The 27,532-nt window shown below is 37.3% G+C and overlaps 1 protein-coding gene across 1 annotated transcript; it reads left to right on the forward strand.

Annotated features, from left to right (window-relative positions):
* Positions 1–91: 91 nt before the first annotated feature.
* Positions 92–27,409, forward strand: LOC132260559 (gamma-aminobutyric acid receptor subunit beta). The gene is made up of 10 exons (XM_059758767.1): positions 92–1,827; positions 3,152–3,249; positions 5,320–5,387; positions 13,522–13,748; positions 13,825–13,907; positions 16,899–17,036; positions 19,811–19,948; positions 21,574–21,858; positions 22,438–22,931; positions 23,125–27,409. The coding sequence occupies exons 1-10, from the start codon at positions 1,712–1,714 to the stop codon at positions 23,287–23,289; spliced, it is 1,812 nt and encodes a 603-aa protein (XP_059614750.1). The 5' UTR covers positions 92–1,711; the 3' UTR covers positions 23,290–27,409.
* The last annotated feature ends 123 nt before the right edge of the window (positions 27,410–27,532 follow it).

Here is a 27,532-nt window from a genome sequence, read left to right on the forward strand (position 1 = left end):
CGCCGGGGTGCCGTCTAAGGGTGGCCAAATTGAACGCAATCCTTATGACGTATGTGAGAAATTCAATTCAAGAAGTACGTTCGCGAATTTCGCTCCGTGAAACTGTGCTTCGTGCAACGGTTGTAGATCGAATGGAACTTTCATACCTTACACAACTCGATTCGCGGGCGTATGCTAAAGTTAAGTGACTGGAGTGAAAAACTTGCAGGAGAAAAAATGATTTAAAAGTGTGTTTCAATATTTCGCGTGTGATAGTCGCGCCTGAGGTGGGCGAATTTCTCCCGGAGAGACCAGAGAAAGAAAGGAAGAGAATTATGTGACAACGGATGATGTTCACACCAGGAGATAGGCCATTTTGCAAGACGTAAAGACACTAAAGCCGTACTTAGTTGGGGGAAGAAAGCACTGTGAACTCAAGTGAAAAAAAAGGATAAAAGGGAAGCCAAGGAGAGTAGTTTTTAAGGAATAACCCGTGCTCAAAAGCTGTGATTAAAACCTCATATAGAGGGAGAGTTGTAAGGGACAGTGTGAGAAATCCAGATACACACCCCAAAAAAGGCCATCACCCCGCGCAGCCCTCTTAAGTAAATTATTAAGTATCATCCTCGCAGGTGGATCCCCTCGGCTAAGGGACATTTTGGGACACCACGGCAGCGACACAGGCACTTTAATTGCCACGGAGGGTCAGAGAAGAAAAAAAAATCGACAAAGTGCTCGCAATTTGTGTGCTCTTTCCCCAAGCTCGGAAAGCTCCACACACACACACACACACACGCGCAGGCAGAGTTCTATATCTGTGCATATATCGCCCTGAGTGTACATAGGGGGTTGCATGGGCGCAGGCGCGAGGCTCGACACGAGAAGGTCTTCTCCTCGACGGGTCGCCAGTGTGCGTGAGCCGTAGTGAGTGTGGTGGTGAGAATTTTGCTTTTCCGTGTCCCGCCCAACATTTTTGCTAGTGCAAGGCGGAAAATTGTCTGTTACGGCTGTCGTGTGTCGTGTAAAAGGGAAATTTTTTCACCACCACCTTTGGTTGCCACTTGTACAACATCCCAGCCATCCAGAATCGGTTCTCTCCTAAGCATTAGTTCGCGCCCCATCGCAAAGTCATCTCCGCAGCACACTCCCTTTTTTCCCAACCAAAAATAATTTCACCACAGAAAGCCACCCCGCCCAGCCGTGCGGAGTCGAGAATCAAAACAGTATATATAGTGTCAAAAAAGAAAAGCTCCATTTCACGCTACTAAAAAGCCCCAGTGCAATGGAGGCGATTAGTGGGGACACTTTGGCAAAGCCGATGATGGAACTGAGCGCAGAATGAAGGGCCATTTGCACCTCTGAGAGTGTCCTTTTCTTCAGGCCCCCTTGAGAAAACGCCCTCGCGCGAGAGACTGTGGACTTTCTCCGTCTTGGCACAAAAAATGGAGTACCCAATTCATCTGTGTGCAGATCAATATGTGATGCTGAACACTAATTGGGAGAAGTGTGTTCGGTGAGATGAGCTTCTCTATGAAACAATTGGGGTGACAAGAGTGCATTCAGGGGGGGCGCAAGGCACATTGTCGTCAAGAGATATAAACCTACATAGCACGGCACCCGTATAATACGTCTGGCATTGGGGGTGTTGCGATATTTCATCCCCCGAAGACCACACGAGAGAGGCTGCAAGTGGATTAAGCGACACTGACAAGGTACACACCGAGTGATCAACATGCACCTATTGAAGGATACACTTCTGTCGAAAGCCCAATTCGGAGCACTCTGGGTGGTACTTACCTTCGTCATATTTGTACCCCCGTCAAGGAGGCTGGCACTTGTCGATGCTGCGTGAGTATTTAGAAGTTTAAGCGCCCCAAACCCCCCGTCAGAGCGCCCCAGTGTGGCAAGGGGAGAGCCGCCCAAGATTACAATGCAAAAGGGGGGTGTGTGAGACCCACCTTTGAGTACACATGAGCCAAAAAGTCCCGCATGAGCATATTTTCGCCATGAGTGTACACAAGAGCTCAGTATGTATGCATTCCCATACGATGGCGCACACTTTACACCCAATATAGAACGAGGGAGAGAGCGTGCACAAGTCTGCGCCCCATGCCACACGGGGTGGCATCCCCAAGAATAAAATCGATACGTGAGCGACACACAGGGCAAACATTGCGATAAGCCTGGCTGCTGGAGGAGTCTTCAGGGATATCGAGGCACTCCATGGCACCCCAGCTCCCCGTAGAGTGGCTCAGCGTTGCGGGGGGGTGTGGTGCGGAGGGGCGCGCTATCAGAGTGAAAGTGCCTCTTCGTCTTATGTGAAGTGGGAAACAATTCAATTAAGAGAACAATCTTAACGAGTGCGGCACTTGTTGTTTTATTGATCCCACACAGCCTCTCCTTTCCTGCACTCCAAGCCCCATTGTGGCCCCCTCCATCGATTGATGGGAAAAGAGCCTTCACACAGACACTTGCCGCCCTACGCCCTGGAATTCACGTCAGAAAGAAAAGTTCTACACTGGGAAAATAAGGGAAAAAATGGGTTCGTTTCACGTCCTCAAAGAGCGCTCATCTTGTGGCTTCTCTTGCAGAGATTTTTGAGACCCAATATAGAATGCATTAGTTCTTCTTTAGGGGCTCATCAATTGCCAAAATATCATAAATATAAACCTCTAATCTACAAACCAAAGTGACCTATCACGGCAGTTGTATACAATTGCCTTCCGGGCATCAGACATGGTTTGTTAGGCACATAGACAATCCCCGAGTTCAATTTTCCATGGCAGATATTTAGGCATAGATACGCGACTTGAAGTGTATATGGAAAAATCCCATTTCCCAGAGATGAATGAAGGGTAATTTTTCCTCATTTATTTCTCACCCAGTCGTGCTGATCTGGCGCGGAGCGCGCTTTTTGCCACATTTTAATGCGTGGCATATTAATCATCCATAGTTGAAGATGGCACAATGTGAGTGGCGCGGAGGGGGAGGGGGGATGAAAAGCTCACTATTGTTGCGAGGGGTGTGTTGCACCCCAAAGCTCTCCCCCCGCCGAAAGCTCTGTCAATTTATGCTCTGCTGATATAGTAATTTCTCAGTTGAAATTTATTACCCTGAAAAAAGCTCCGCAGGGGAATTTCTCAATTTTCCACCCTCCCTTCTCTCTTCACAGCACCGGGGGTGGAAGTATGCTGGGCGACGTCAACATATCGGCTATTCTGGACTCCTTCAGTATTAGCTATGACAAAAGAGTAAGACCAAACTATGGAGGTAAGACATTTCTTTTCCTGCTGCTCGCCTTACGTAAGACTTGTCACACTGTACTTAAGCCACACCACTTCTGCCCCGTCACCCTGCGGGCCATTTGGGGCTGGACCGCGCGGCACTTCTTGCAGAATCATTGCAAGCGCAGGCATAGCGCGGGGAGGCGAAAAAGCCGCGGGAGGCCCGATGGGGGCGCCTAGTAGCTCGGGTTTTGTTCTATTTTTGTTGTGCAACACACAAAACACACATAAATAGCTCGGTACACACACAAGAGCATTACTTGCGGATGAGAGGAGTCGCGGCCCAGGCTGCGGCTACAGCGGCGCCGGATGGGAGTCTGCGGCGGAGGAGAAATATAAATACCCAGCGAGAAGTGCCCACCCCCGCCTTGCCAGACGCAATACCCCCACAGACTCCGATACTCCAGTCGCCTCGCAGTAGAATGTGTCAGTAACAAGGGCGGATCCTTTGTACAGTATATGTATAGCGAAAGCGGGGAGAGATGCTATAGAGATACATTATGTAGAGTTTGGAGCATTTATATATCCCTTTTTATATGTACCCAAGAGAGAGTGGTTATATATAGTTGTGCTCCCAGAGCTTTTGCTGGGCTTTCGCCTCTCGTCGACATCTCACCGATCGATTTATGGTAACCATGCCGACCTTTCTAGGCAACATCCCGCTGCTGTCCGTCATTTATATTCTCTTTTCAACAACACACCGAGTCGCTTCATTTTCCTTGATTTCCTCCACACGATTCGCACTTTTTCCCACCCTTTCTCTCCCTCTCTCTGAGTCCCCTCGGACCCCATCAGTCCCGAACTCTTTTCCACCGCACTATCCGGACTTCTTTCTCCGATTTCCCAAATCGCGCGGATGATAAGAAAAAGGATTCATTAAGCGCGCAGACACTATTAAAACTGCAAGCTTACGCGATAGTTTAATTAATAGCAACTGCCGGTTAATGAGTAATAAAATTTTACATATTTAATTAACTTCATGGCGAATAAAAAAAAGGCTACCATAAAAGCACTGGAAACACCGTGCAATTATAGTGTGTGAGCGCGTTATAAAACTATAAACAAATCTGTAAAATTGATATTTTAATTTTAATAACAAGTTTAATAATGCAAAAAACTTCCTTTACGATTCAAAGAGTGAAACTTTTATGCATTTGCACAACAACAAAGCACGGTTTAACCCCAGGAAAATTCCCATGAGTTTCTTAGAAATCATTGTCACGATCGTAAGTTCAAAACCTCCGATGTTAGGATTGAGATGTTTCAGTGTAGAAGGAAAGAAAAAATTTATTTTCTAGAAATTCCCACAGTGATTTTCTGCTATGTTAACCACGCACAATGGCCTTATTCGGGAAAAAAAAACCTCCCTGAGCCACCCTTAAAGCCTGACCCTCTGCTCGAGGAAAAGTGTGTTTCCATTGTCCGGAAAGGGTCAATAGCAATCACGTCCGGTTTCTAGCCGTGCATTGCTGTAGAAGAGGTAAAAAAAAATCAATTATTACCTGCTCCATTGAAAATCGTGTCTAATGATACTGGCAATCTCATTAAAAATACTCACACCCCTTCGGCAAAAGGGGGCGGAATAAGGGGATGTGGAGAAGTGTGAGAGTCTATAATTAAAAAATAGTTTCATGTGGAATTTCAAGAGACTCTCTTTGAGCTGATTGAGTCGTGAATAGAGTCTAATTATAAACTCTGGTAGTTGGAGATTAGATAACAGAGGATAATTTATGTGTGTGTGAGAGTGTAATATTTCACAAAGGACATTCACGGATGAGCAAAGCTCAACATCATATCCAATTTTATGTGTTTAGAGCGCCAAATCTATTTTCTATCCATGCCCGGAATGAAGCGATTAAAGCTCTCTTGCAGCAGTGAAAAGCTTTATTGTAGAAAACACCCCTATTTCCCAATTCTCTCTCTCTCTCTCTCTCTCGCCCCTGACTTAGTGTGTTATATTGTAACCATAAAGAAACTAGAGACGAAAGACTGAATTTATAAGAAGCCAAGAAGGCAACAATAGCGTGTTTTTTCCTACTACTTATCCGTATTTCAGGACCTCCGGTAGAAGTTGGAGTCACCATGTATGTGCTGTCCATAAGTTCGCTGTCTGAAGTCAAAATGGTACATGAAGACTTTGTACCTTTTTCCTCATCTTTTTTCTGTTTTACTCCATTTTTTTTCCTTTTTCTCTCTCTCTGTTTCTTCTCACCATTTTGCCACCTTCAGTGCCATTCATTTACCTTTTCACAAGTGATATATTTTCCGCTCTCTTCTTTTTTCCCAACTCAAATATTTACGTACACCATCAAAAATGAGAAGCGCTACATTTTTCATAAAGATTTTGTGTAACACGAGAAAGCTCTTAATTTCTGCGTTTTCTTTTCTTGGTCATTCCTCTTCCACACCATCTCACTATCATTTCGCCTCCTCCAGCCCACATTCTCCCTTTGCGTAGTCAATTATTTTTAATATTTCATCACGGACTCTCTCTCTCCATCCAAAAAGAAAATGTGTGAATTTTTATCATTTATCTCATTCTGTGTTCCTCCAATCATTTCAATGTTGAAATTCCCCTTGTTAAGATCTCTGTTTTTGCTCCAGAAAATTCTTTTTCTTTCTCTTATTCACCGTTTCACGTAATTTTTATCTCGCATATGAATAATAATGAAACTTTTCGTAAGAAAAAAAAGGCGTTTTACATTCGCAAAAGTATAATTGTGTATAGAAAGTGTCACACTCTTGCCTCTGAACTCTTGAACTTTTTGCGTGTTAATCACAAGTTTATTTTAGAAGACAACATACTTTTTTCTCTCTTTCTCTCTTCTCGACCTTTTTTTTGCCAACTTCACACGGAGAAAAAAATGGCCAGAAAACTAATAACACTTATATTAGAAAAATATGAGATTTTTTAAATCTACTGAGTTGGCGCAAGAAATAAGTAGAATTTTTTTAGGTAGAAATTTATCAATTTTATCACCATTTATTTTTTTCTCTCTCTCTCTCTCTGTGCAATGAAATCTCTCGCTTTCTTGCTGTCTTTTGAACCTTTTTCCACTCTAATATCATTTTCTTTCTTCTTTGGATATTTTGCGCATAGAGAAATCTCCGTCACTATTCATTTTTTGGGTTGTTTTGCTGATATGCTTCTTATTTTTTTTTGTTGTTGGTCCCACATTTTCCCTCTCGTCACCGCGGAGAGAAGAACAACACACCACCAAAGAAAAGCGTGGTGTGTGTGTGTGTGGTGAAGAGGCAAGAAAGCAATGTGTAATAAGTGATAAGAGAGAACATGAAAAATATGTTCTTTCTGTGCGGCGCCTCGTCGGAATGACCCGAAAAAAGTGCCTTCGAATGAGATAAAAGTTTGATTATTAGATGAAAAATTAGAAAGCTCACCAAGTCACACAACACACACACACACTTATGTACTTAAGCATAGTGTATAATTATGTATATGATGTAAAAGAGAAAATGAGTGGAATTAATGTTACAGGACATACACTGCGCAGGCGATGGGGACACATTGAGCAAATGTTGCAAAAGACAGCCTTTTGCAAGAAGGAAAAAGATATGAAAGAATTTTCATGTGAATTAGCACTTTTTTCTTACAACTCGTGACAAATCCACCTTGTCTCGACACATTCGACAAAGACATTTTTTTTGTGCTGTGCGATTTACCACGTCTGTTGATTTGGTTTTCATTCAGTCTCCTTGTGTATGAAGTTTTTTTGCCAAAGAGAGATTATCCCTCGTCAGCGACACTTTTTTTCTTCTTCTTCACAGTCCTCCCTTCGATACAACCCCCCTCCCGATTATAGGAGAGATTGATAAGGGTTGCGATTCTCTGAGTCCAATTCTCACCCTTTACAATTCCCATCCGCCAAAGAGTGGGTGTTTTGTGAAGTGGCGCCAGAATTGCCACCCTGAAACACAGTTGGTAACTTGATAAGGAAATTGACAGGAAATTGTTTTGAGAAATAAGAAGCAATTGTTAAGACTTAAGCCATAATGCAATTAGTGTATTAAGTGTAACCACATATTTCAGGTCCCCCCGTGGAAGTCGGCGTCACCATGTATGTCTTGAGTATCAGTTCAGTTTCGGAAGTTCTCATGGTACACAACTCAACCTCTTTACCTTTACCTCTCTCTTTTCCTCTATTCTTATCTCACCAACAAAAGTATAGTAATAAGACAGTATTTTTGACAAACTAAAGGCCATTATTCAACTTTCAGTTTCACACTTTTCTTTTCTCTCTCTTCATTTTCGCCCAAAATTTTACATGTCTTTCAGTTTTACCCCTGTTAATTTCAGTTATTTACACCCCCTTTACCACCCCCTTATATCAATTCGAAAGGCCGTGATTTTACACAGAAATTTACACCAAAAAAAACTATAAAATAGTAATATTGATTTTGGGTTCTTTTCTGTTCACAAATCAAATCGGTTTTGTCAGTGACTTATTGTCCGCTACTTCAGAATACAATTCACCAAATCTCTGTCTCTGTTTTATGTTGTCAGTGTTTCCTGTCTGTACTCTATGAATATTTATTTTCAAAAAAAAAAATATCATTTTTCACCGTAAACTTTGTTTCATTTCTCAAAATTCACTCTAAAACAATAATTATTCAAATTATGTGATTTGAGAAGAGACGTTGTGGCTTTTATCACCCTCACACAGATCCTTGTTTCTTATCTGTTTTTCATTCCAGTGATATATATATGAAAATTTATATATATATGCGTATATATTTGTTTATCAATGAGAACGAAACAAACTTATAGTATGTCTCAGAAAGTCTTCCTTTTTATTACCATTATTTTTCATTCGCTTAATCACACATTGATGTTGCATTTAAATTGGGATATAATCAAATTTATGTTTTATTCATCACATATATCGTCGGTTCGAAAGCCCGCTGTCGTAACTGCAAAAGAACCTCTGCAAATTGACAGTGAAAATACGGTTTTTCAGCTTATTTTCATCAATAAAATGACTTAGAATCCCAAAAGAAAATCAACCGAAAGACGTGAAACTACAGAAAAATTGCAGATACGACAGTGGATGATGGAACCAACCATATATATATATAGAGAGAATTCACAATGACCGAACTTTATGTATGATTTTCGTCATCATTTCTCCCTCACCTTTGATACGGCATTAGTGGAGCGAAATTTAGGCCACTTTAAATGGTTCATTGATCATGTGAGAGTCGCAAATGACTGTTATTTAGAGCCAGAGAACCACCCCTGCCCATAGCCAGCCGATTTCTTTATTCTGTATTTGTGTTATGTTCCAGAACGCACGCAAGTCTGGACAGTGACTGGTTGACCTGTGCGTCTCTGACCCGGCAATTGAGTCCCTGAGAGGCCAAATCATATGCGTCCTGCCCAGAGAGAACGGAATTGCTAATGATTCTCTATTTTCTCTAATATAGATTTATGGAGAAATTCTCAGTCACACACAGACACATGTTAAACTTCAAACATGTTAAAGTTAACCATTCGAAATAAATAAAGGAAAAAAATCGTGAAATTCCAGTTCATACTTAGTAAATCCATGATAAAAAGAATTTACTGCAAATATCTTTCATGTTTATGCCCTTAAATGAGACTCACAATGACAGATTGATTCATTATTGCAAGATATTAGCAGATTTCGATCTGTTATTCTGCTTTTTACACACTGAAAAATGAAACAACTTCTGGAGATCGTGTTAATATTAATACATTCAGACGAATGAAAATGGTTTAACACATGTTGGCCAGAATAGAAAATAACACGAGTGGTAAAATTTTTAACATGTGTGACTCAGAATAGCAAAGGCGTGTGTTAAACTAAGTTAACACATTTCTTACATTCCTTGTGTGACTGAGAATTGCTCCATTAATGGCTAAATACATTTGCATGGCATCAGAAGCGAATAAAAAAGCATCTCTCAGATGATACACTCCAAGCCATCAATATAGATCCACTGCGCTCTTTTGACATGATAGTTTCGCTTTTGGATGTTGAGAATTGCGGCGCGTCGAACCATGAAATTTAATTTAATCCATAAACATTTTAATTATCGTCCATAACATAAAGTTGCCGCTGCTCATGGGCTATTGTATTTCAGGCTCTATTAACGTGGTTTTAATGGTCTTTTATTCACACACACATACTGGAATATCTGAATTAGCGAGTGGATTTATATTTATGCCCGGAAGTGTATGGCTTCCCTCCACCCCCAAACATCTCCCACAAAGGGAGGACAATTTAGTGTGAAATTTTGCAGTAAAAGCGCCGCAGTTATTGCAAAATTGTACGCGCGAGAGATCCTGAATTCTGCCTCAAATTGACTCTAATGAATAACAACCCCATAATTCCTAAGCTCGTGCTTTTGATCATCCCTTCTCCTGGTGGTTGAGGACACATTCTCGGTGGAAGACGAAGATGGCAGAGAAACACACAAAGCGATCATTTTTAGCATTATTAATTGCATTTGTATGTGGGCGATTGTGGCGAGTGGAAACCAAATCAAAAGCTCAAGAATGGCAAAATGTATACAAGAAATTTTTGCCATATCGAGAAAAAGTTTGTCAAATGAACAAAAGTACATGAAAATGATGTTACCAAAGAGATCAAAGTCACTACAAAACGTGACCCATTGCCCGCCTGTATTCGTGTAAATAATCACAAAACCTCAGAAGTACAATGAGAGTGTTGTTAGACTTTATTTCTCACACTGATAATAATCATTTGCAGGTTTATTTCTGTTCACGCTATCAAATCTATTCACCTCCTTTCATATTTCTTTTCTTCACTAGTCAGAAGAAATATACATTATTACAACTTCTCATATTTCCACCACCCCAAAGAAAAAAAAAATGAGGAGAGAATATTTATACTGAAAAATGTTGGAAAAAATTCCTCACCATTCTCTTTACATCTCTCTTGTGATTTTGTGCTCGTTTGCTTGGTCCCAAGCTATTAGTGTGTAAGATCGACGCGAGGATGTCGTCAAGATAGATTGAAGAAAAGGAGGACAAATGCTGAAAGCAGTGCAAAATGTTGTGGAAAACAAGATGTCGCAGACAATCTATCTCAGAGACCAAAGCTTTCTCAAATTGAAGTGCTTTCTTATGACTTTTTTTTCTCTCTCTCCTTATGATTTCTCGAAAAAAAAACTCCTTCACAGCATGTCTCTTGTCCCACCTTTTTCTCTTTCTCGTATCTTCATTAAGAAATGCGCTTTCACTGCCAGTGTTTAGGGTAAAAATGCCATACTTCTGCATGTATTTATAGTGGCTGAAGCCTTTTTTTTCTTTTGCTTGCCGCACGCCGGAAAAAAGCTCTCTCGCGCGCGCTGTTCAACTTTTTCACCAGCATAGAAACAACACACGCCCCATTCCATCCATCTGTTCAATTAAAATCCACACCCTGAAGACGTTGTGGCGCAAGAAATGGGGCAAAAGTGTTTTTCACTGTGATGGAAAGATCCTTGAATGTGGTGAGACTTTTCTTGAGACCATTCTGGGTCAATGTTTCAAATTCAGCCTTCGAGGTATTGAAAATGAGGGTTGTGCGGCGCTATGGTGGAAACCCCAAGGAAAAATATCTCATGAGAGCATGACGATGGCGGAAAAGGGACAAAAAAAAGCACCGACTAAATGAGAAATCCCTTTTCTAATTTCATTTTCTCACTGTTGTCCTTTTTCTCCTGGCCACTTCTCACGCTGCTCCACTTCTTAGCACACTTGCTTACAATTGAACACAGAGAACAGTGGCGAAAATAACAGCAGGACAACACAGGAGCCACAGAAGGATAACTTGAAAGACATAGAAATCTAGTTGCAACTTTCGAATGATTTCAATCAATTGTCTGGCTTTTAGCATTGAACTGCATTTTGCTTTAATATTTGCAATTAATCTGCATTGAAATCCTTAAAGTCCTTGGAGACTGTGAAGTTCCATTATATCGCTTTGAGTGAAATCCACCAAAAGTGACGAAAGCTTCTTTGAAGAGTGAATGAGAAAGCTGAGAAATCATTTTCGTTCATTTCATCGCACTTTTTACTCCACTCAAAAAAGGGGGACAAAAAAACACATTTTTTACATATAATGAAACATAGAAATAGCATGGAAAGAAGAAACAATTTTCACATTACTTGGAATATTTCTACACTCGCAAAATACACACAATTTTCCACCACGAGAAGAAAACAACCCCACCCAGAGAGCTTTGAAAATTCGTTTCGGGAAAATTTACATTTTTCCAATTTTAATATTCGAATCCTGCAAAACAGTAATATTTTATCCGAGCCATAAATGTTGTTGCATGTTACGGGAGCATTGCATGTAGACATTTTTTTTTCTCTACTTCTATGAATTACATACTAAACACATACACTTGTGCAATTTTTTGTGCTAAGCCATGAGTGTGTTGTGCTGGTAGAAGAGAGGCAGAAAAAGGCACAAAATAGCACTGCATTATAAGCTTTTTTCTGTATATTATAATAACTTTTCGAGAGCAAAATATTCCCCACTTATACACACTCTGACAAATTACAATTTCCATTAATTGGTTTTTGTGATAAAACATGGCACACTATATATGTACACTTTCGAGAAAATCTCACATGAGTCACTGCAATTGCTCTTTGCATACTTTGAGTTGTGACGGTTTTCTCGATTCACTTTGAAAAGCGCATATCCTTAACACAGAATGTATAATGACACTTTAATATATTTTTTTTTAACATAATTCAGCAATTAACACACTTCACTTAACATACATCTTTGACCCACATTCACTATACGAGCCATTCTCAACTTTGCCAGACTTGCTCGAGAGCAGTGATGGGATTTTAAAGAGTCTGACCATTAATCCCGACTTTGCAGACACTCGCAAAAATTTGGATAGGGGAGAGTGGGGGAGACTGGAGCGTCAGATTGCAAAAACAAATACATATATACAGCAGGCAAACATTTTCATGGAAAGAGTCAAAACTTTAGTTTGTGCGCAAGATTCATCAGATTTTGGCACCCCTTAGCAGAGCCATCAAATTGATGTGAAAATTGAATAAAAAGATTCATACATTATAAGAGTGACGAAACTGACCAGTTTGAAGCAAAAGATGAGTGAAATAATCAGGGATGGTCAAGATACAAAAGGATACGATCATCAACGCCTCAAATAAATATACGAAGTGCGTACAAATCTCACTGTTTCCAAATACTAGAACACAGCAGAGTGAGAACAGATTAGGTTTTTCAATGACAAAGAAGCAATTGAATGTTCCAGATGAAACATACGCTTCACTGAAATTGTTGTCTTGCGCTCTGTCCTTAAATATAAAGTGGTAGACGTTAGAACCATTATGGTTGGCCGGCAAATAGAATAGAATAGACTATTTATTTACACTCAAGCCTCTTTTACATGGGATTACAAATAAGTCTGCGAGTGGCGGCCGCCGCCATCATTCACAAATTGACAATCTGCCGCTGTTAAAACAAATTTGCCAATGGGAGTGACATTAATTATATGACAAGTTCGCAGAAACGTTGAAACCGCTGAAACGAAAGCAAGAAAACCTAAATTACGCTGTTGTAGATTCATAATGACTAAGATAGGGATCATATTATTCGGGAAAGTGGGGTTGCCAGATTAAGAGGTGTTACGAATCAGAAACGGACGCGAGGAAAGCCTTAAGCTGAGATCAATTTGGATTGAGCTAGAGTTTAAGGAAGGATTGATTTGCATATTTAATAAAGCAGACTAGGACCAGGATGACAGCTCATATAACATAAGTTCTAGCTACAACTGTACTGTCCAACGCTTCCTCCCTTTCCCCTATTGCAAAAGTGGTTATACAAAGTTGACAAGGGTCGATTGCCCCATGGATTTTTATTGAGAGACATTTTATCACTACTCTCGATTGTCAGTCTTCAGAACTTTAATATTCCTCTGTATATATATAGTGCCTTGCTGTTTGATTTTTTAGTTCTTTATTATTAAGAGAAGAACCTACAACCCGATCTCTAATGAACGCTCTTTTAAATCCCGAAATAAATTCCTCCTTAGATGTAAAGAAAAATGAAGATTTCTTTTATTTTACAAAAGCTTTCCTATATTTCTTTATTTTCTAATTTTTTTATTTCCTAATTTATGTAAAAATTAGTAATTTTTTTTTCCTTGGAAATAATACAAAACTGATCGATTTTCTTCTTTCTCTCTCTCTCCAAAACCACACTTTCTCCACCTGTTGTAGGACTTTACACTGGATTTCTACTTTCGCCAATTCTGGACGGATCCACGATTGGCGTATAGAAAGCGACCCGGTGTTGAAACGCTTTCCGTCGGCTCCGAATTCATCAAAAATATATGGGTACCTGATACATTTTTTGTAAATGAAAAACAGTCGTACTTCCATATCGCAACAACAAGCAATGAATTTATAAGAATTCATCATTCAGGTTCCATAACTAGAAGTATTCGGTATGACAACACTTTGTGTCCTGTTTTACCCCTTTTCTTATCTGACTAACCTGAATTCTTGCTCGGATTCTTTCAGTCTCACAATCACAGCATCCTGTCCAATGAATCTTCAGTATTTCCCAATGGATCGACAGCTATGTCACATAGAAATAGAGAGCTGTAAGTATCACAATTCTCCAAATTTATCACACACTATATAGATGCAAAATCTTACAATGAACTATAGATTATAGGCCCGAGAAATACTAACAAAAAAAAATTTCTTTCTTTGACAAGAAATGTTGATTCACAAAATTAGCGTGGAAGAGAAAAAATTATATAATATATTGAAATAATATTTCCAGGGGGTGAAAACAATAAATAAAAAAACTATCAAATGAAATCAATTTGTGAAAGAGCAATGAAATCTGTTGTTGAATACAGATAAACTCGCACATTAACTATACTTTGACTAATGCCAGTCTTCAATGTTCTTTTTGCAAAAAAATAAGAAACTCAAGATTAATTAAACAGCCCCTGTTTGTGTTAAACGGTTATATATATTTCAATATGTATATTCACATATACAGAATATTTACTATTTATTTTATCTAACAATTGTGTATATTATGAGTAAATAAATATTGTTTGATATTTATTGGTTGGTTTTCGGTCGCCTTCTCTCTTATACAGCAACCGCAGAAGGTTGACTTGTTACTCTATATATAAACATTGACTAAATAGACTACAGAATAGTCTCTCAGTGTCACCCACCCAGGTGGAAAATATTGCACTATGACGTGACAAACATATAAGAAGTTCAATATTTGGCAATAAACGTGCCCGAGAAGAAAAAAAAATGCCAAGCAGCATATAAGAGCTCAGTGAGACAGAAACACAAGACGGTTCCATAAGACAATGGCAGTTGATTAACAACCGAAACTGTCGTATTCGAAAAAAAATAACCATCAAGGTTTTCGAGGCATTTTAACCCTCTTTCACTCTATCTTTTTCATTCTCTGTTACTCTCTCTCTTTCTCTTCTCACCACCTTTAAATGTGTTATGAGAACAAGCAAGAAAAGAAACCCCATGAATTTTCATTTTCAAGACCTCCTTTCTTTTCACCAAAGAACATGTATTTATTATTGAATTGAGAAAGAAAAGAAGAAGAAACGCTAAAGAAAGTATAACCATATATTGCTATAATATTTTTTTTGCTATTCGGAACACGACAATGACACCTCTTAAAAATAAAAGTCGACCTTTTCTGCTAATATTTCTCACTCTTTCTCTCTCTCTTTTAAAAATTGCAATAGGTTGTGTAATTTCCATTTGTTTCCCACTCTCTTCGAATTTCTTTCTTGAACTCTCTTTATATACAATTCTTAACCACATATCGATAAAAGAATGCGTGAGCAATTTTCATGAATTCTTTATTTTTGATGAAAAATAAAAAGATATGCCAATTGAATGAAATATATAAAGACAATCTTATTGAGGACAGAACAAACTAAGAATATTATATTGTGAAAAGATGACACATCAAAGAAAAATGTTGAAGGAAGTTGAATATAGAATTGCCGGAAATCTCGTAATTGGTACACCGAGTCCGATTTTTTTACCTTATATCTTCTCATTCAGTATTTTTATACTCGCATATTTTATTATCCATTGACTTTTTTCAATAAACCATATGACAGAAAGAATTATATATATATACATATCGATAATATTTCTTGCATGTCTAATAATGCTTCTTTTAGTCATTTATTTTGTACATTTCGTATTAAGATCCATTGAAAATACGCCAAAATATCTTGATTTCTGTAAATTTTAATCACTTCACACGATCAACATTTAGGATTTATTATAGTGACAACAAAAAGAGCTGTTTAGTGTCCCGATTTTGTGTCCCCCAAAAAAGGACACACAACAAAATCATCCTTCAGTAGTTTTTTTCTTTCAAAATGATCGATGAACACCAATTTTAGTGGCATGTTCTCTCATTTATATTTTACTTTCTTCCCTCTACTTCGACATTTTATACCCCTTTTTTGATCTTTTATAGGCTCTTGACATTTTTTAAACGCCTAACATTCAAGACATAAAAAGAGGACATTTTTTTTTATATCTCTAGCATAAAATATCAATAATCGAGACTTTGTGGTATACAAAGAAAAGACAGAGACCAAAAAAATGTTCACATCAATATAGTTTGAGGAAGAGGAAAATATAGAAAATCATTTGCATGTTTATCCGCAATCTGCATGACTTGGGTGACATTCGATTGTTAGTTCTAACTATATTTTTGTCTCATTTCTTTGTGACTTTTGTATATTCAATTTTCTGTGATTCTTTCTTTCAAATTCTCTCTCTCTCTCTGTAGTTTATCATTTTTATGTGTCATTTTCGTTCTCCTGATTTTCCTCTTATTAGTCTCTCTCTCTCATTTTACGTTCTTCACATCGATTTATAATCAAACAGGAGCGCTTTAATTACAACTATACTGAAAGATTTTTTCCCATTTTAAACAAATAAAAGTTCCAATGTGAAATGTGATACCTTTTTTTCACCTTCTGTACTCAAAATGCTCAGATCTTAAGAGTGAAAAGTTGCTAAAATCACATAAAGAAAAAAGAAAAATGATATGAAGGGTAATGAAAAACTTCATTGTGCATGATTTTTTCTAACCTTTAAAAGCATAATGTTTCATATTTTTTATTCCGTTTGCTCAATACATTCCATAAGCTTTTTCAAAATTGACCATTTTCACATATTCGTCAAGTGTTTGTGATTAACTTTGCGCGCGACATCTTTGTGAGCAAACTGGATAGGAAGTGAAAGATTTTTAGTTTGTCTTTTTTTTCTTTTCTCCTCTCAATCAGGATCACAGAAAGATTTTTTGATTTTCAAAAAAAAAAAAAAAAAACTTGCAATGGAACCAATTTTTTTTTACCATGAGAAATAAGGAATATATTTTTTTTGTTTTGATTTTCAAACTTCTCCAAATATTGTGTTTGTTTCTTGCGACAATTTTTTGTGACCGAATTTTAATAACAGAAAAAAGAAACCATATATTTTTGGAATTTGAACTATCTCATAACTTGGCTGACATTGACATTGTATTTGGTGAATGATGGCATTATTTGTGTATTGTTATGGCTCTGGAGTCGGTTACACAATGCGAGATATCCGTTACTTCTGGAGAGATGGCCTAAGTAGTGTTGGAATGAGCAGCGAAGTCGAACTTCCGCAATTTCGAGTTTTAGGACACAGGCAGAGGGCGACCGAAATTAACCTAACCACAGGTACCCAAACAACACGCTCTCTCAATCAAATTTCTTTTAAGCCCATATCAACCTATACTTTCTTTCTTTTTTTCCTTTGGTTCTTGTCAACACCTCAGTTTCTTGTCTCTATGTCTCCCTGTCAGCTGACAGGGCAAGTGTGACAACAACTAAACCACCTTGAATGGAGTGTTGAATCTTACATGTTGTTTTTTTTACGTTCCTTACAACATATCACAATTTCTTTTCTTCTCTTATTTGTTCGTCTTGTTTGGCTTCATTGTTTTTTTCTTTTTCTTTTACACTCGTCTCCTTGTGTTGGACTCTCAGTTGTCACTGTCCACGGAGATTCTCTCGACCGACCCGACTTTTGTCAAATGCTTTCGTGTTGAGCTTCACGATCCCCCAAACAAACTCCCACCCCCAAAAGAACCAATCTCTGAAGAATCTGTCTGTGATTTTACCGCGTTTCGCGCCACCAAAAAAGTGTCCAACAGTGGAGAGAAAGGCAAAATCATCGTCTCCGTCGAAAGCGCATCAGAAGAAAATATGATGTTAAGAATGTTATGCGATGGAGACGATGATGAATTATACCTTGACTCAGTTTTTCTTTGATTACAAATTAATTTTCCAGCGAAAGTATATATATTTTTGAGTGAATTTCAACAAGAAACTCACACGCACGTAACACAACACCACACAACACTGCAAATATCAAAGTGGTAAAAGAAAATTAACATAATACCTTCAATCTTTAGAACACACTCACACTACTATTTTCAAAAAAATACACACGATGAAATTAGGGCGAATAAATTTTAGTAATTTTCTTGTCACGTTTTTCAGTTCTCCCTTTTTCCACAAACACACACACACACACACAAACACACACACAGACACAAAATGCGATCTCGTCATGAATATACATATGTGAGAAAAAGTTTATACATCAACTGCATAAGCAAAAAAATACAGAATGTGCAGTGCAAGAAGAACCTTATCTCGTTCCTCTTAATCCTTAAATACTGTTCTCTTAAAATGATGCTACTTGGAAGAGAATAAAAGACATCTTTTTTTAAAACTCTTTATTGAAATGAAGATGCGAGAATTTGACTGAATGCTCGATTATTGCCCGAAAGAAAAGAAAAAAAAACACTGCCAGAAACGGTACGTTGTGCAGTGCTCGTAATGTTTTCTCAATCTTTCCACTCACTTCATCATCCCACCCACTCTCGAGACACGTGAAATTACCCAAAATTTCCGTAAGAGTGGAGAAAATTGTGGCAATTGCAATGTATATAATAAATATATTATATAATTTACATCACATGAGGACTCCTAATGGGACTACCATAATGTCCGCTGAGTTTTATCGCTGCAGCATTTAGAAAAGTATACATATATATAATCATTTATGGCAAATAAATAATTATGCATAATTACGCCCGAGTTGCTGGATTGTTTGGAACTCATCAAAATCACATTTGAATTAATTCCAAATTACACTGTTGGAAATCAGTGACTTTGTGCTAATCCCATTGGAGATCTTCTAAAGGAATATTAGCAAATTTAACCGAAAACAATTAGTGAAAGTTATCGAAAGTCCAGTAGAGACTTTATTGGATAAAAAATCACCCACGGCACTGTTCAAATTTCACAAGACGCTGAAAAAGTCATAAAAAATACCTAGAAAGAATCACTTTTGAGTGTTTTCTAAAATAGGGGAGAGCGGGGACCCACAGGAAGATATAGGATAGGAATAGAAAGATAGGATTTGGAAGGCGTAAAACATTTAGAATATTTGCATTGCAAAAGCTTCTGTTTCATCTAATTGCTTTTCTAGGTTATGTGTTTGATTTAAACCAGATTCTGATGTTCAAATAACCCTCAAAATCATCAAAATTGTGTTTAAATTGGGAATATTTCTCTTTTTTACACAATTGAACATTTCTGCTCGTAAAACTTTAGATAGGGTAAATTTCTGAAGTAAAAAACAGCTTTAAAGTCAAACATAACCTCAAAAATGTCATTAAAGCCTAGAAGGATGGTTTTTCCGCGGTTTGTACGTTATTATCAAATAAAAGAATTGTGATATTCTCTAAATTTCCTCGTTTAAAAATTTTTAATCAGTCCAAGAAGGTTTTAAAGCTGATTTTCATAACCTCACAATTTGGTCAGAATTTTTCTTGGCATTTTTCGAAGATAAAACTAGGAAATTAAGACAGAAATTGTTCATTAATAAATCGTGAGACACAAAGATTAGTTCATGAAATCTAAAATCTAAACATTTGTAGAATTTAAACCTCTAAAATACCGAAAATACCTTTAAAATGTTCAGAAGTGTCTGACGTGTTAAAAATACCAAACAGAGGCTAAGGAAGTGTCCGGAATTTGTGTACAGATTTAAGAAGTATTATCACCCAATTAGATATCAATTTAAATGCTTTTAAATTAATTAAGGTAATTTTACATTTCCTTTCCTCTCCCGGAAAATCTTCTGCTTCAGTAGTGAATTTGAGAATTTGTAGGTTAACGGCTTCCGCTCTCTCCTAGAACTTAGAAGAAGAAAAAAACAACCTGAAGAAGAATTGGAGGAATTGTGAAGGAAATTTGAACTTTGTCGCGGGTTTTGCGACTTTTGAATCAGAAGAGCAATGTTGTTATGAAGAACGAAAAGGCAGTATCACGCCGGTTACTCTTTATTTGTGTATGCTTGCATTTTTCTATCCAAACCATAATCAACTTGCGACCATCGTACGCTTTTTACAACCCGCCCGCCAACTGTCCACCAACAGTCGGATACACAATGAGAGATATCCGATATAAGTGGAACGAGGGTCCCAATTCGGTTGGTGTCTCGAGCGAAGTGTCTCTACCCCAATTTAAGGTTTTAGGACACCGACAGAGGGCAATGGAGATCAGTCTTACCACAGGTACCTGTAGACGGTCACCGATTAAAACTTTTATTTCATTCTTTTCCAAACTTTATTATATACTCTCTCATATTCTTGATTTCCTTTTACAACAACAACAAAAAATACTTTTTCCAAATTCTCAATATTCATAAATAGAGAAAAAAAGATGAAAATTTGGCTAATCAAGAGATGGAATAATTCAAAATGGACAGATTTTTATTTTTGGTTTTTGAAAGAATTTTCTCTAAGAAAAAAGAACAAGAAAGAAAAAAGAAGAAAAATGTACTTGACTATGAGATGAGACTCTTAACTTTTTCTTTCCATATCTCAGACATACCTTTGCCAGTGATAAGATCATGTCCATAAACATTTTGCGAGATAAACAGATAACCAGTTTTTGAATCTTGTCATATAAGAAATAGCTTCATTTTGTTGTTTATGCTATCTTGAATTGAGAATGATTTTACTGAAGACAATTGATAAAAAAAGGAAAAACAACTCAATTCGCATCAAATGCACTGTCGAAAAAAAAATCCCAATTGGTCAGAATTAAAGTCTACAGTAAAATATTTCAAGACCTATATTGGATGCATTTGCGAAATGTTTGTCATGCGAATCTTTCAATTATTAATTTACATAATATTCATCTTCTCTGTTGATTAAGCATCAAATAAATATATAGTATTTGCAATTTCATTAATTTTACAATTCATTCCACATAGTTTTTATGGTAGACAATTTTTTACTATTACATTCCCTTGCATTTTGTGCAATTATAATAAATATAATATAATATAATCATAGCTATATTTCTCTCCTCTTTTTCTCTTTCTCCAGTTTTTTTTTTTCTTTTGTAATTTCCCTAACAAACTCCTTATATGACATTATACTGAAAAATTTATCTAGCCAGTGCATTTGATATATTGTAACATAGAGACGTGTATTTTTTCTTCAATGTATACAACTAATTTTCCTCCCGCAATAAAAAAAAAGAAACACCCTCGTCCGAGTGAGATAGAGTTGTGAAAAAACCCGGGAAACACATAACAAGCCGAATATATAGCCGAAGAGTTATAGCGCAATAAGATAATTACAATTTTTTCTGCATGCAATTCACGAGAAAGGCAGAAGAGCATTTTTTGAGTTTGTTTGTTTTTTTTTAGGACATAAATCCGCAAAAAAGAAGAATAAAAAAAACACATAACCAAACAAATACACCATGCAAATTAATCAGAGATTCGTTTTTACCCTGGATGCCAAAGAAGAAAAAAAAATATATATGAGCAAGAATTTATTTACAGAGAATTTTACACCAATATTATCGATTAGCCTGAGTTTTGGTCACTTTATTTAGTACCTATCAACAATTGAGACACCAAAAATGATACGCTTTGTAAAATCCACCGTCCCAAGATTTTTTCCTGTTTCTTTTTTAGTTTTGTGTATTTCCCATCGTGTGTGAGCAATTGTTACGTGTTGATTATTGTTTTTATTTGAGAGATATTTTTTCCGTTGTATTTTCTATATAGACATGACTGAATCCTAGCCTCCCAGACAACAAATTCCCTGTCCTTGCTGAGTGTCTTGCCATCTGAAATTTCGATCATAAGCAATTCTATTATCGCTTTTATTATATCTTCTAGGAAACTACTCACGACTCGCGTGTGAAATCCAATTTGTGCGATCGATGGGATACTATCTCATTCAGATATACATCCCATCGGGATTGATTGTGATCATATCGTGGGTATCGTTCTGGCTCAACAGGAACGCCACGCCAGCCAGAGTTGCTCTCGGTGTTACCACAGTGTTGACCATGACAACACTCATGTCGTCTACAAATGCAGCTCTGCCGAAAATATCCTACGTTAAATCCATTGACGTTTATTTAGGAACGTGTTTCGTCATGGTTTTCGCTAGTTTACTGGGTAAACAGACTATCTTACCGCTGAATCGTAACTTTGATGTAATGTCCCAAACACTGTATTGTCCCTTAAGGTGACGGCACGTCCACGCGACAGGACGGCACACCATCACTTGCTTTCATTATTGTGTCGATGTGAATCATTTTCCTTAATTTATGTTGCTCTGGTAATAATCTTCCCCTTAAAAAGGATGCAGAGGTGAAAAGAGAATTGTGACGAAACACCTCTGAGTTTGAGAAGACTTCTTGTAGAACACACATTCAAACTCCTCCATCAAGCCTTTTATTTTCTCTCGCTTCCCTCAAATCTGACCCCCATCAGAACGGACAAGATTTTCTCTCCACTTTTCATATATATATATCCTCCTGTATTTGGTGTTGAGTGTCATAATCGGATTGAGTATATGTGACAGCATGGTATAAACGTGTTAATTTCTGTGGTCACGTTCAACAGGAAAGCCACAGAGTAATCGCTGTATCTCCTCTCTTTCAATTTTTCACCAATACCTCTGTGGTTGAAGTCTCTTGCACCCCTCCCACCCCGACGCCACCGACTAACACACCCTTGTTGATGCTCTTGCAGAATACGCCACGGTCGGCTACATGGCGAAGCGCATTCAGATGCGCAAACAACGATTTATGGCAATCCAGAAGATTGCCGAGCAGAAGAAGCTGCAAGTAGACGGCGGCCAGCCGCCACCGGGCGGCGGTGGCGGCGGCGGTGATCATGGACATGGCCATGGCCATGGACACAGCCATGGGCACATCCATGCACCGAAACAAACAGTGAGTAGCCGCCCAGCTGGTTTTTCAAGTGTGCAACCAAACGTTGGATCGCGCGGTTGCTCGATAGTGGGACCCTTGTTCCAGGAGGTGCGCTTCAAAGTCAACGATCCCAAGGCTCACTCGAAGGGTGGCACCCTCGAGAACACAATCAATGGCGGTCGCGGCGGCGCAGCAGGACCAGGCGGCGGAGATCGCGGCGGCGGCGGCGGCGGTGGCGGCGGCAGCGGCAGTGGACCCGATGAGGAGGCCGGCGGCGGACCATCACCTCCTCACCTCATTCACCCGGGAAAGGTAGGTTGAGTAGCCAGACAGACGGCGCTGCAGTTGAAACAAGCCAGAAAATACCGCATTCTGGGCGGAGCACGAGAGTGGGCGGAGCCTCGCGGACCAATAATGAATGGCTTCGCTAAACTGCAAACGCTCTCTAAATGTTTTCTGCAACAATAACTCAACTGATCGATGCTTTTCTCTCTTACTCTTGCAGGATATAAATAAGCTTCTAGGAATAACACCGTCTGATATTGACAAGTACTCTCGAATAGTCTTTCCCGTGTGTTTTGTGTGCTTCAATCTTATGTACTGGATAATTTATCTGCATGTCAGCGATGTAGTGGCCGATGATTTGGTGCTCCTGGGTGAAGATAAATAGATAAGATATAGCGAAAAGAAAAACTCCACCCGCATAAGAACTGAAGTTCTCATTCTACACGTTAAAGATTACACTAGACATGAAAATTCAAGAACACTTTTTTATATCAAAAGAGACAAAAGTTTACAAAAAAAAAATCCATTGAGTCATCCCGATGTGCTTTTCTGTTAAGATTTAAAATGCCCGGTACCAAAATTGATAAAACTTGTAATAATGAAAAGGAAAAACACTTTTCAAGTGCTCTGCTCTTTAAAGAAGAACAAATATTTTTTAATTTTTCTCTTTTCGTGGAAACCAAAAAATTGCGAGATAAATTAACTTTGTGTGGTGTAAGAATTTGCTTCCAACTAAGATGCCAAAGATATTTAAAAGAAAGAAAAAAAACGACGTTATAAGATTTGTGTTCATGAGACATTTCGCGCTCTCTATGTAAAATTCTCTTTTTTCTATTAATGAGTGAAATCCTGCACAAATCTCGAATATTGCAGCACACTTTTCTCTCTTATATCACACAATTTTTCACACGCATCGGGATGTGAATTATTGCCAAAAATCCAATTTATTGCATTTGAGAGTGGTCCAACATTCATTGCAATCCGCTTAAGTCATCGAAGGCAAAAATCTTCTCTTTTTTATCACACCACACGTAAAATCTAATTTCTAAAAATAAATAAAGAAATAAAATTCTCTCGATAATGTGGGAAATCCAGGATGAACTTGAAAACGCCAGTGGATTTTTCTCATCGAGTTCATTTGTGATTGAATATCCAGAAACGCTTTACCCCAAGTGTAGCCTTGAGGTTAGGTTCACAAGAGAGTGTCGTAAACATACCCTCAGAGCACCTTGGCTCAAACCCGACAAAAAGAAGTAAAAAAGAAAAACACGTTAAGCAAAAACAAAACACGGAATCAAAAGAATTAATCAGAAATAGATTTGCAGAGAGAGCCATGCCAGGATATTCGGTGGGGAAGACGTGACAAAAATGTGATGATATATTTGAGTTGAAGGAGTAAACGGTCTTTCAGCTCCGCGAGAGACGCGCGCGCGCGATTGTCAGGCGGAACGTCCGAAGTCCCTCATTGCACCTCACCACAAATCGTCAAGTAATTAACAAAACATAGACGTGTTAGAATTTCAAGAGTCCCCGCCAAAGTCATCAATCAAAATGTATCATTGAGATTTAGATGTAAAAAAAAAGAAAGAAAGTCACATTTCAGACTGCAAAATCCTCCTTCCGCGGTTTGCTCAATTTAACGCAATCATTCTTACTAATGGACTTCTTTTGCTGTTCTCTTAAGAGTCACTCTATTTTCTTCAAAAAGCGATCTGAATGGGGGCTAAGAAAAATAGGGGGGGGGGTCATAAATTTTCATGACAAATAAAACTGGGAGTAATTTCACAAGGAAAACTCCGCGAAATGCTCCACAATCTCTCTTATCTATTATGAGAGAAAGAGAGAGAGACAGATTTTCTACTCTACTTAAGTCACATACACACACAACTTAATCATTTCTTTGAGTGTCGTACGTCTTTTTCTCGGTAAACAAGTAAAAATTTTTCTTTCGGTTTTTAAAGAAGACAAGAAAGTAACCTTAGGAAAATACGGGGCGAGCGAAAAATGAAACGAGGGGACAAAAGTAGATTACTTAGAGTAAAATTAAAAGGCAGGGTATTATAGGAAAAAAAAACCATGATAAATTATCCTTCATGTTTGCATTGAACCTTACAAATAAGGGAAATATTCACGAACGAGCACTTGAGGTTTTTCACACTATAATAAAAATGACGATGAGACAATTGTTATGTGGAAATATGAAATGAAAAAAAAAATGAAGAAAAAAAATTCATTGTAAGTTGTGAAATGCGCAAAAAATGAATTTTGAGTCGCCTCAGCTAAAAGAAAAAAAAGGTGAGAAAAAAGGACAGCCAATTGAGAAAATGTGTATCCAGGTGATGAAGCAGACTTAGTGCTAATAGTAGGACAATTAAAATGAACAATTGATATGATTAATGCACCCTGAAAACACACATTACCACACCAGTTTATGTAAAGTCAAGTTACATTACAAAAAAAATGTATATTACATAGCGATTATTATTAGTAAATTTACTACACACGAAATCACACGAAAGTGAAAGTAATCTAAAGAAAAAAAACTATACAATGCTAATATATTAATATTATATATTGAATAAAAGAAGTGAAAAACACCTACATATTATATAATCGTATATATACATTTATGTATAAAAAAGATTGAACGGAATTCCAAATGTAGATGACTCAAGCCCAATATGGCGCTGGCATGGCGCGCGCTTCCTTTGACAGCTGTCAAACGCAGCGCACGTCTTGTCAGCGTGTGAAGTTTAGCTGTCAAATTTATTTTAAGCGCAGAACAACCATCCAAGTCTTTCTTTACTATGGAATAAAAAAAAACCACTATATAACTACAAAAAAATCTCATTTCACGTTTAATGTAAAATGATCATTGAAATTATTAACAAAATAAAAAGAAAACTGCACACAAATTCATTGTAGATTTAAAAAAAAAATAAAAATCACGCTACAAGATATTAAAAATGAAAAATTCTAATAGAGATGATCGCAATACTCAAACTCATTATTTCACCAAAAAATGAAATGTAAATTTTATATAGATATTAAAAGATGCAAGGAAGTTAAATGAAGAAGAGAAAAAAAAACAGTCACGAGGAAGCTGAGGAAATACCATTTTATCAAGTCCTTTGAATCAATGTGCAAGTTAGGGAAAAAAAAATTACTAATGACTAAATGATGAGGAAATATGACAGAAAAAGATATATTTAAAAGTTTAAGCAATATCTTTTCATACATAAAAAAAAGTGGAAAAAAGTGAAGAATAAGTAACCTAATAAATTATGAAGAAAAAAAAAATAATAAAAAGTAATATTAAACGTATTTAAAAGTTATTATAAAGGGTAAAAAAAGAAAGAAGGAAATCTAATGAGGAGATGAGAAAAATTAATAAGGCACGTTGATTCTGAAGCCACTTTATATAAAGAGAAGAAGAAAAAAAACGTATTGGATGTAAACGTATAGGGGATCCCCTAGGCGATGACACTTTGTCAGGTTCTCAACAACAACAAAAACAACCACTCGGAAAATGGTTATCATTCTTGTTCACGCGATCACACGCATTGAAGCTCTGAACCTGGCCGCGTGATCACCACCTAAGGCGGTGCCTGTTTATGTCTGCTACAAACGAAATTCTAAATTTAAATATAAAATATAACATAATTATATGTAGATATTACACACATGAAAATATACCTACAATATTAATTTAATATTATTTGTAAGGTGAAAATGATGAAGAAAAAAAATCTACCAATTACAAGACGTGAAGTTATGTTATCGAAGAAGAAGAAAAAAAAACAACCAAATATGAAACTTCTTTACTTTGGTGGGACTTTTTAAATTTTTGCTAAACCATTAAAATCGGTGAAAGAAAAAAAAAACTCTGTTCTCGCTTATCATCTTCTCTGTGCGCATTCATTTCATATATATAGACATGTTTTCGGAAAACATACTCCCCTTTTTACCCACATGTTATGGCTCTGAGTTTCCAATGATCCAATGAATAGTTGGTGAAAGTTAAAATGTCCCACTCAAGCAAAGTTGAACACAATTTTCCCTCAACCCCATGAATTCCCCCATCAAACCATGAGTGAGCAAAACTTGTGAAGAAGGTGAGAAAAATTCCAAGAAGAACTCCATTTTATTCGGCGAAAGAAAAAATCCTTATTTTCTATATACAATCCAAAATGTCCATCAAAAAAACACACTCATGGAGCGAAGCTAAAAAATTCTAAGGGAAAGTCAAGCAGAAGGTCGTGCAATGTAAACCAAGACAAAACAAGAAGAAGATAGTGAAGAAAAACAACAAAAAATACCTAAATGTGTTCTTTTAGTTGATTTTTGTATAAAAAAAATGAAACTTTTTAATGAGCTGATGAACAAGCGATGAAAAAAACAACTCTCAAAAAGGACAGTAAATTTAAATTTGTAAATATTAGATGAAAAACAATACACTAATTTCACCCCTCCAAAGTAAAAAGGCAAAAATTACTACAAAAAAAGAAGAAGAAGAACGAGATAAGGATGTGAGAAAAAAAAGTTGTATTGAAGGCAAAGAAAAAAGCAAACCTTTTGCTTTGATTTTTTCATTTGAACTGTTCGAGGAAGTCAATTTTAATGTACTT

Source organism: Phlebotomus argentipes, unplaced genomic scaffold (genome assembly GCF_947086385.1).
Source record: "Phlebotomus argentipes unplaced genomic scaffold, Phlebotomus argentipes genome assembly scaffold_18, whole genome shotgun sequence".
Classification (NCBI taxonomy): Eukaryota; Metazoa; Arthropoda; class Insecta; order Diptera; family Psychodidae; genus Phlebotomus; species Phlebotomus argentipes.

Excerpts from the sequence above, each read along its gene's own strand:
- LOC132260559 (XM_059758767.1), top strand. The coding sequence starts at position 1,712 with ATGCACCTATTGAAGGATACACTTCTGTCGAAAGCCCAATTCGGAGCA. Across the intron at positions 17,037-19,810 it reads CGAAATTAACCTAACCACAG|TCGGATACACAATGAGAGAT; the intron begins GTACCCAAACAA and ends GTCCACCAACAG. Across the intron at positions 22,932-23,124 it reads ACCTCATTCACCCGGGAAAG|GATATAAATAAGCTTCTAGG; the intron begins GTAGGTTGAGTA and ends TTACTCTTGCAG.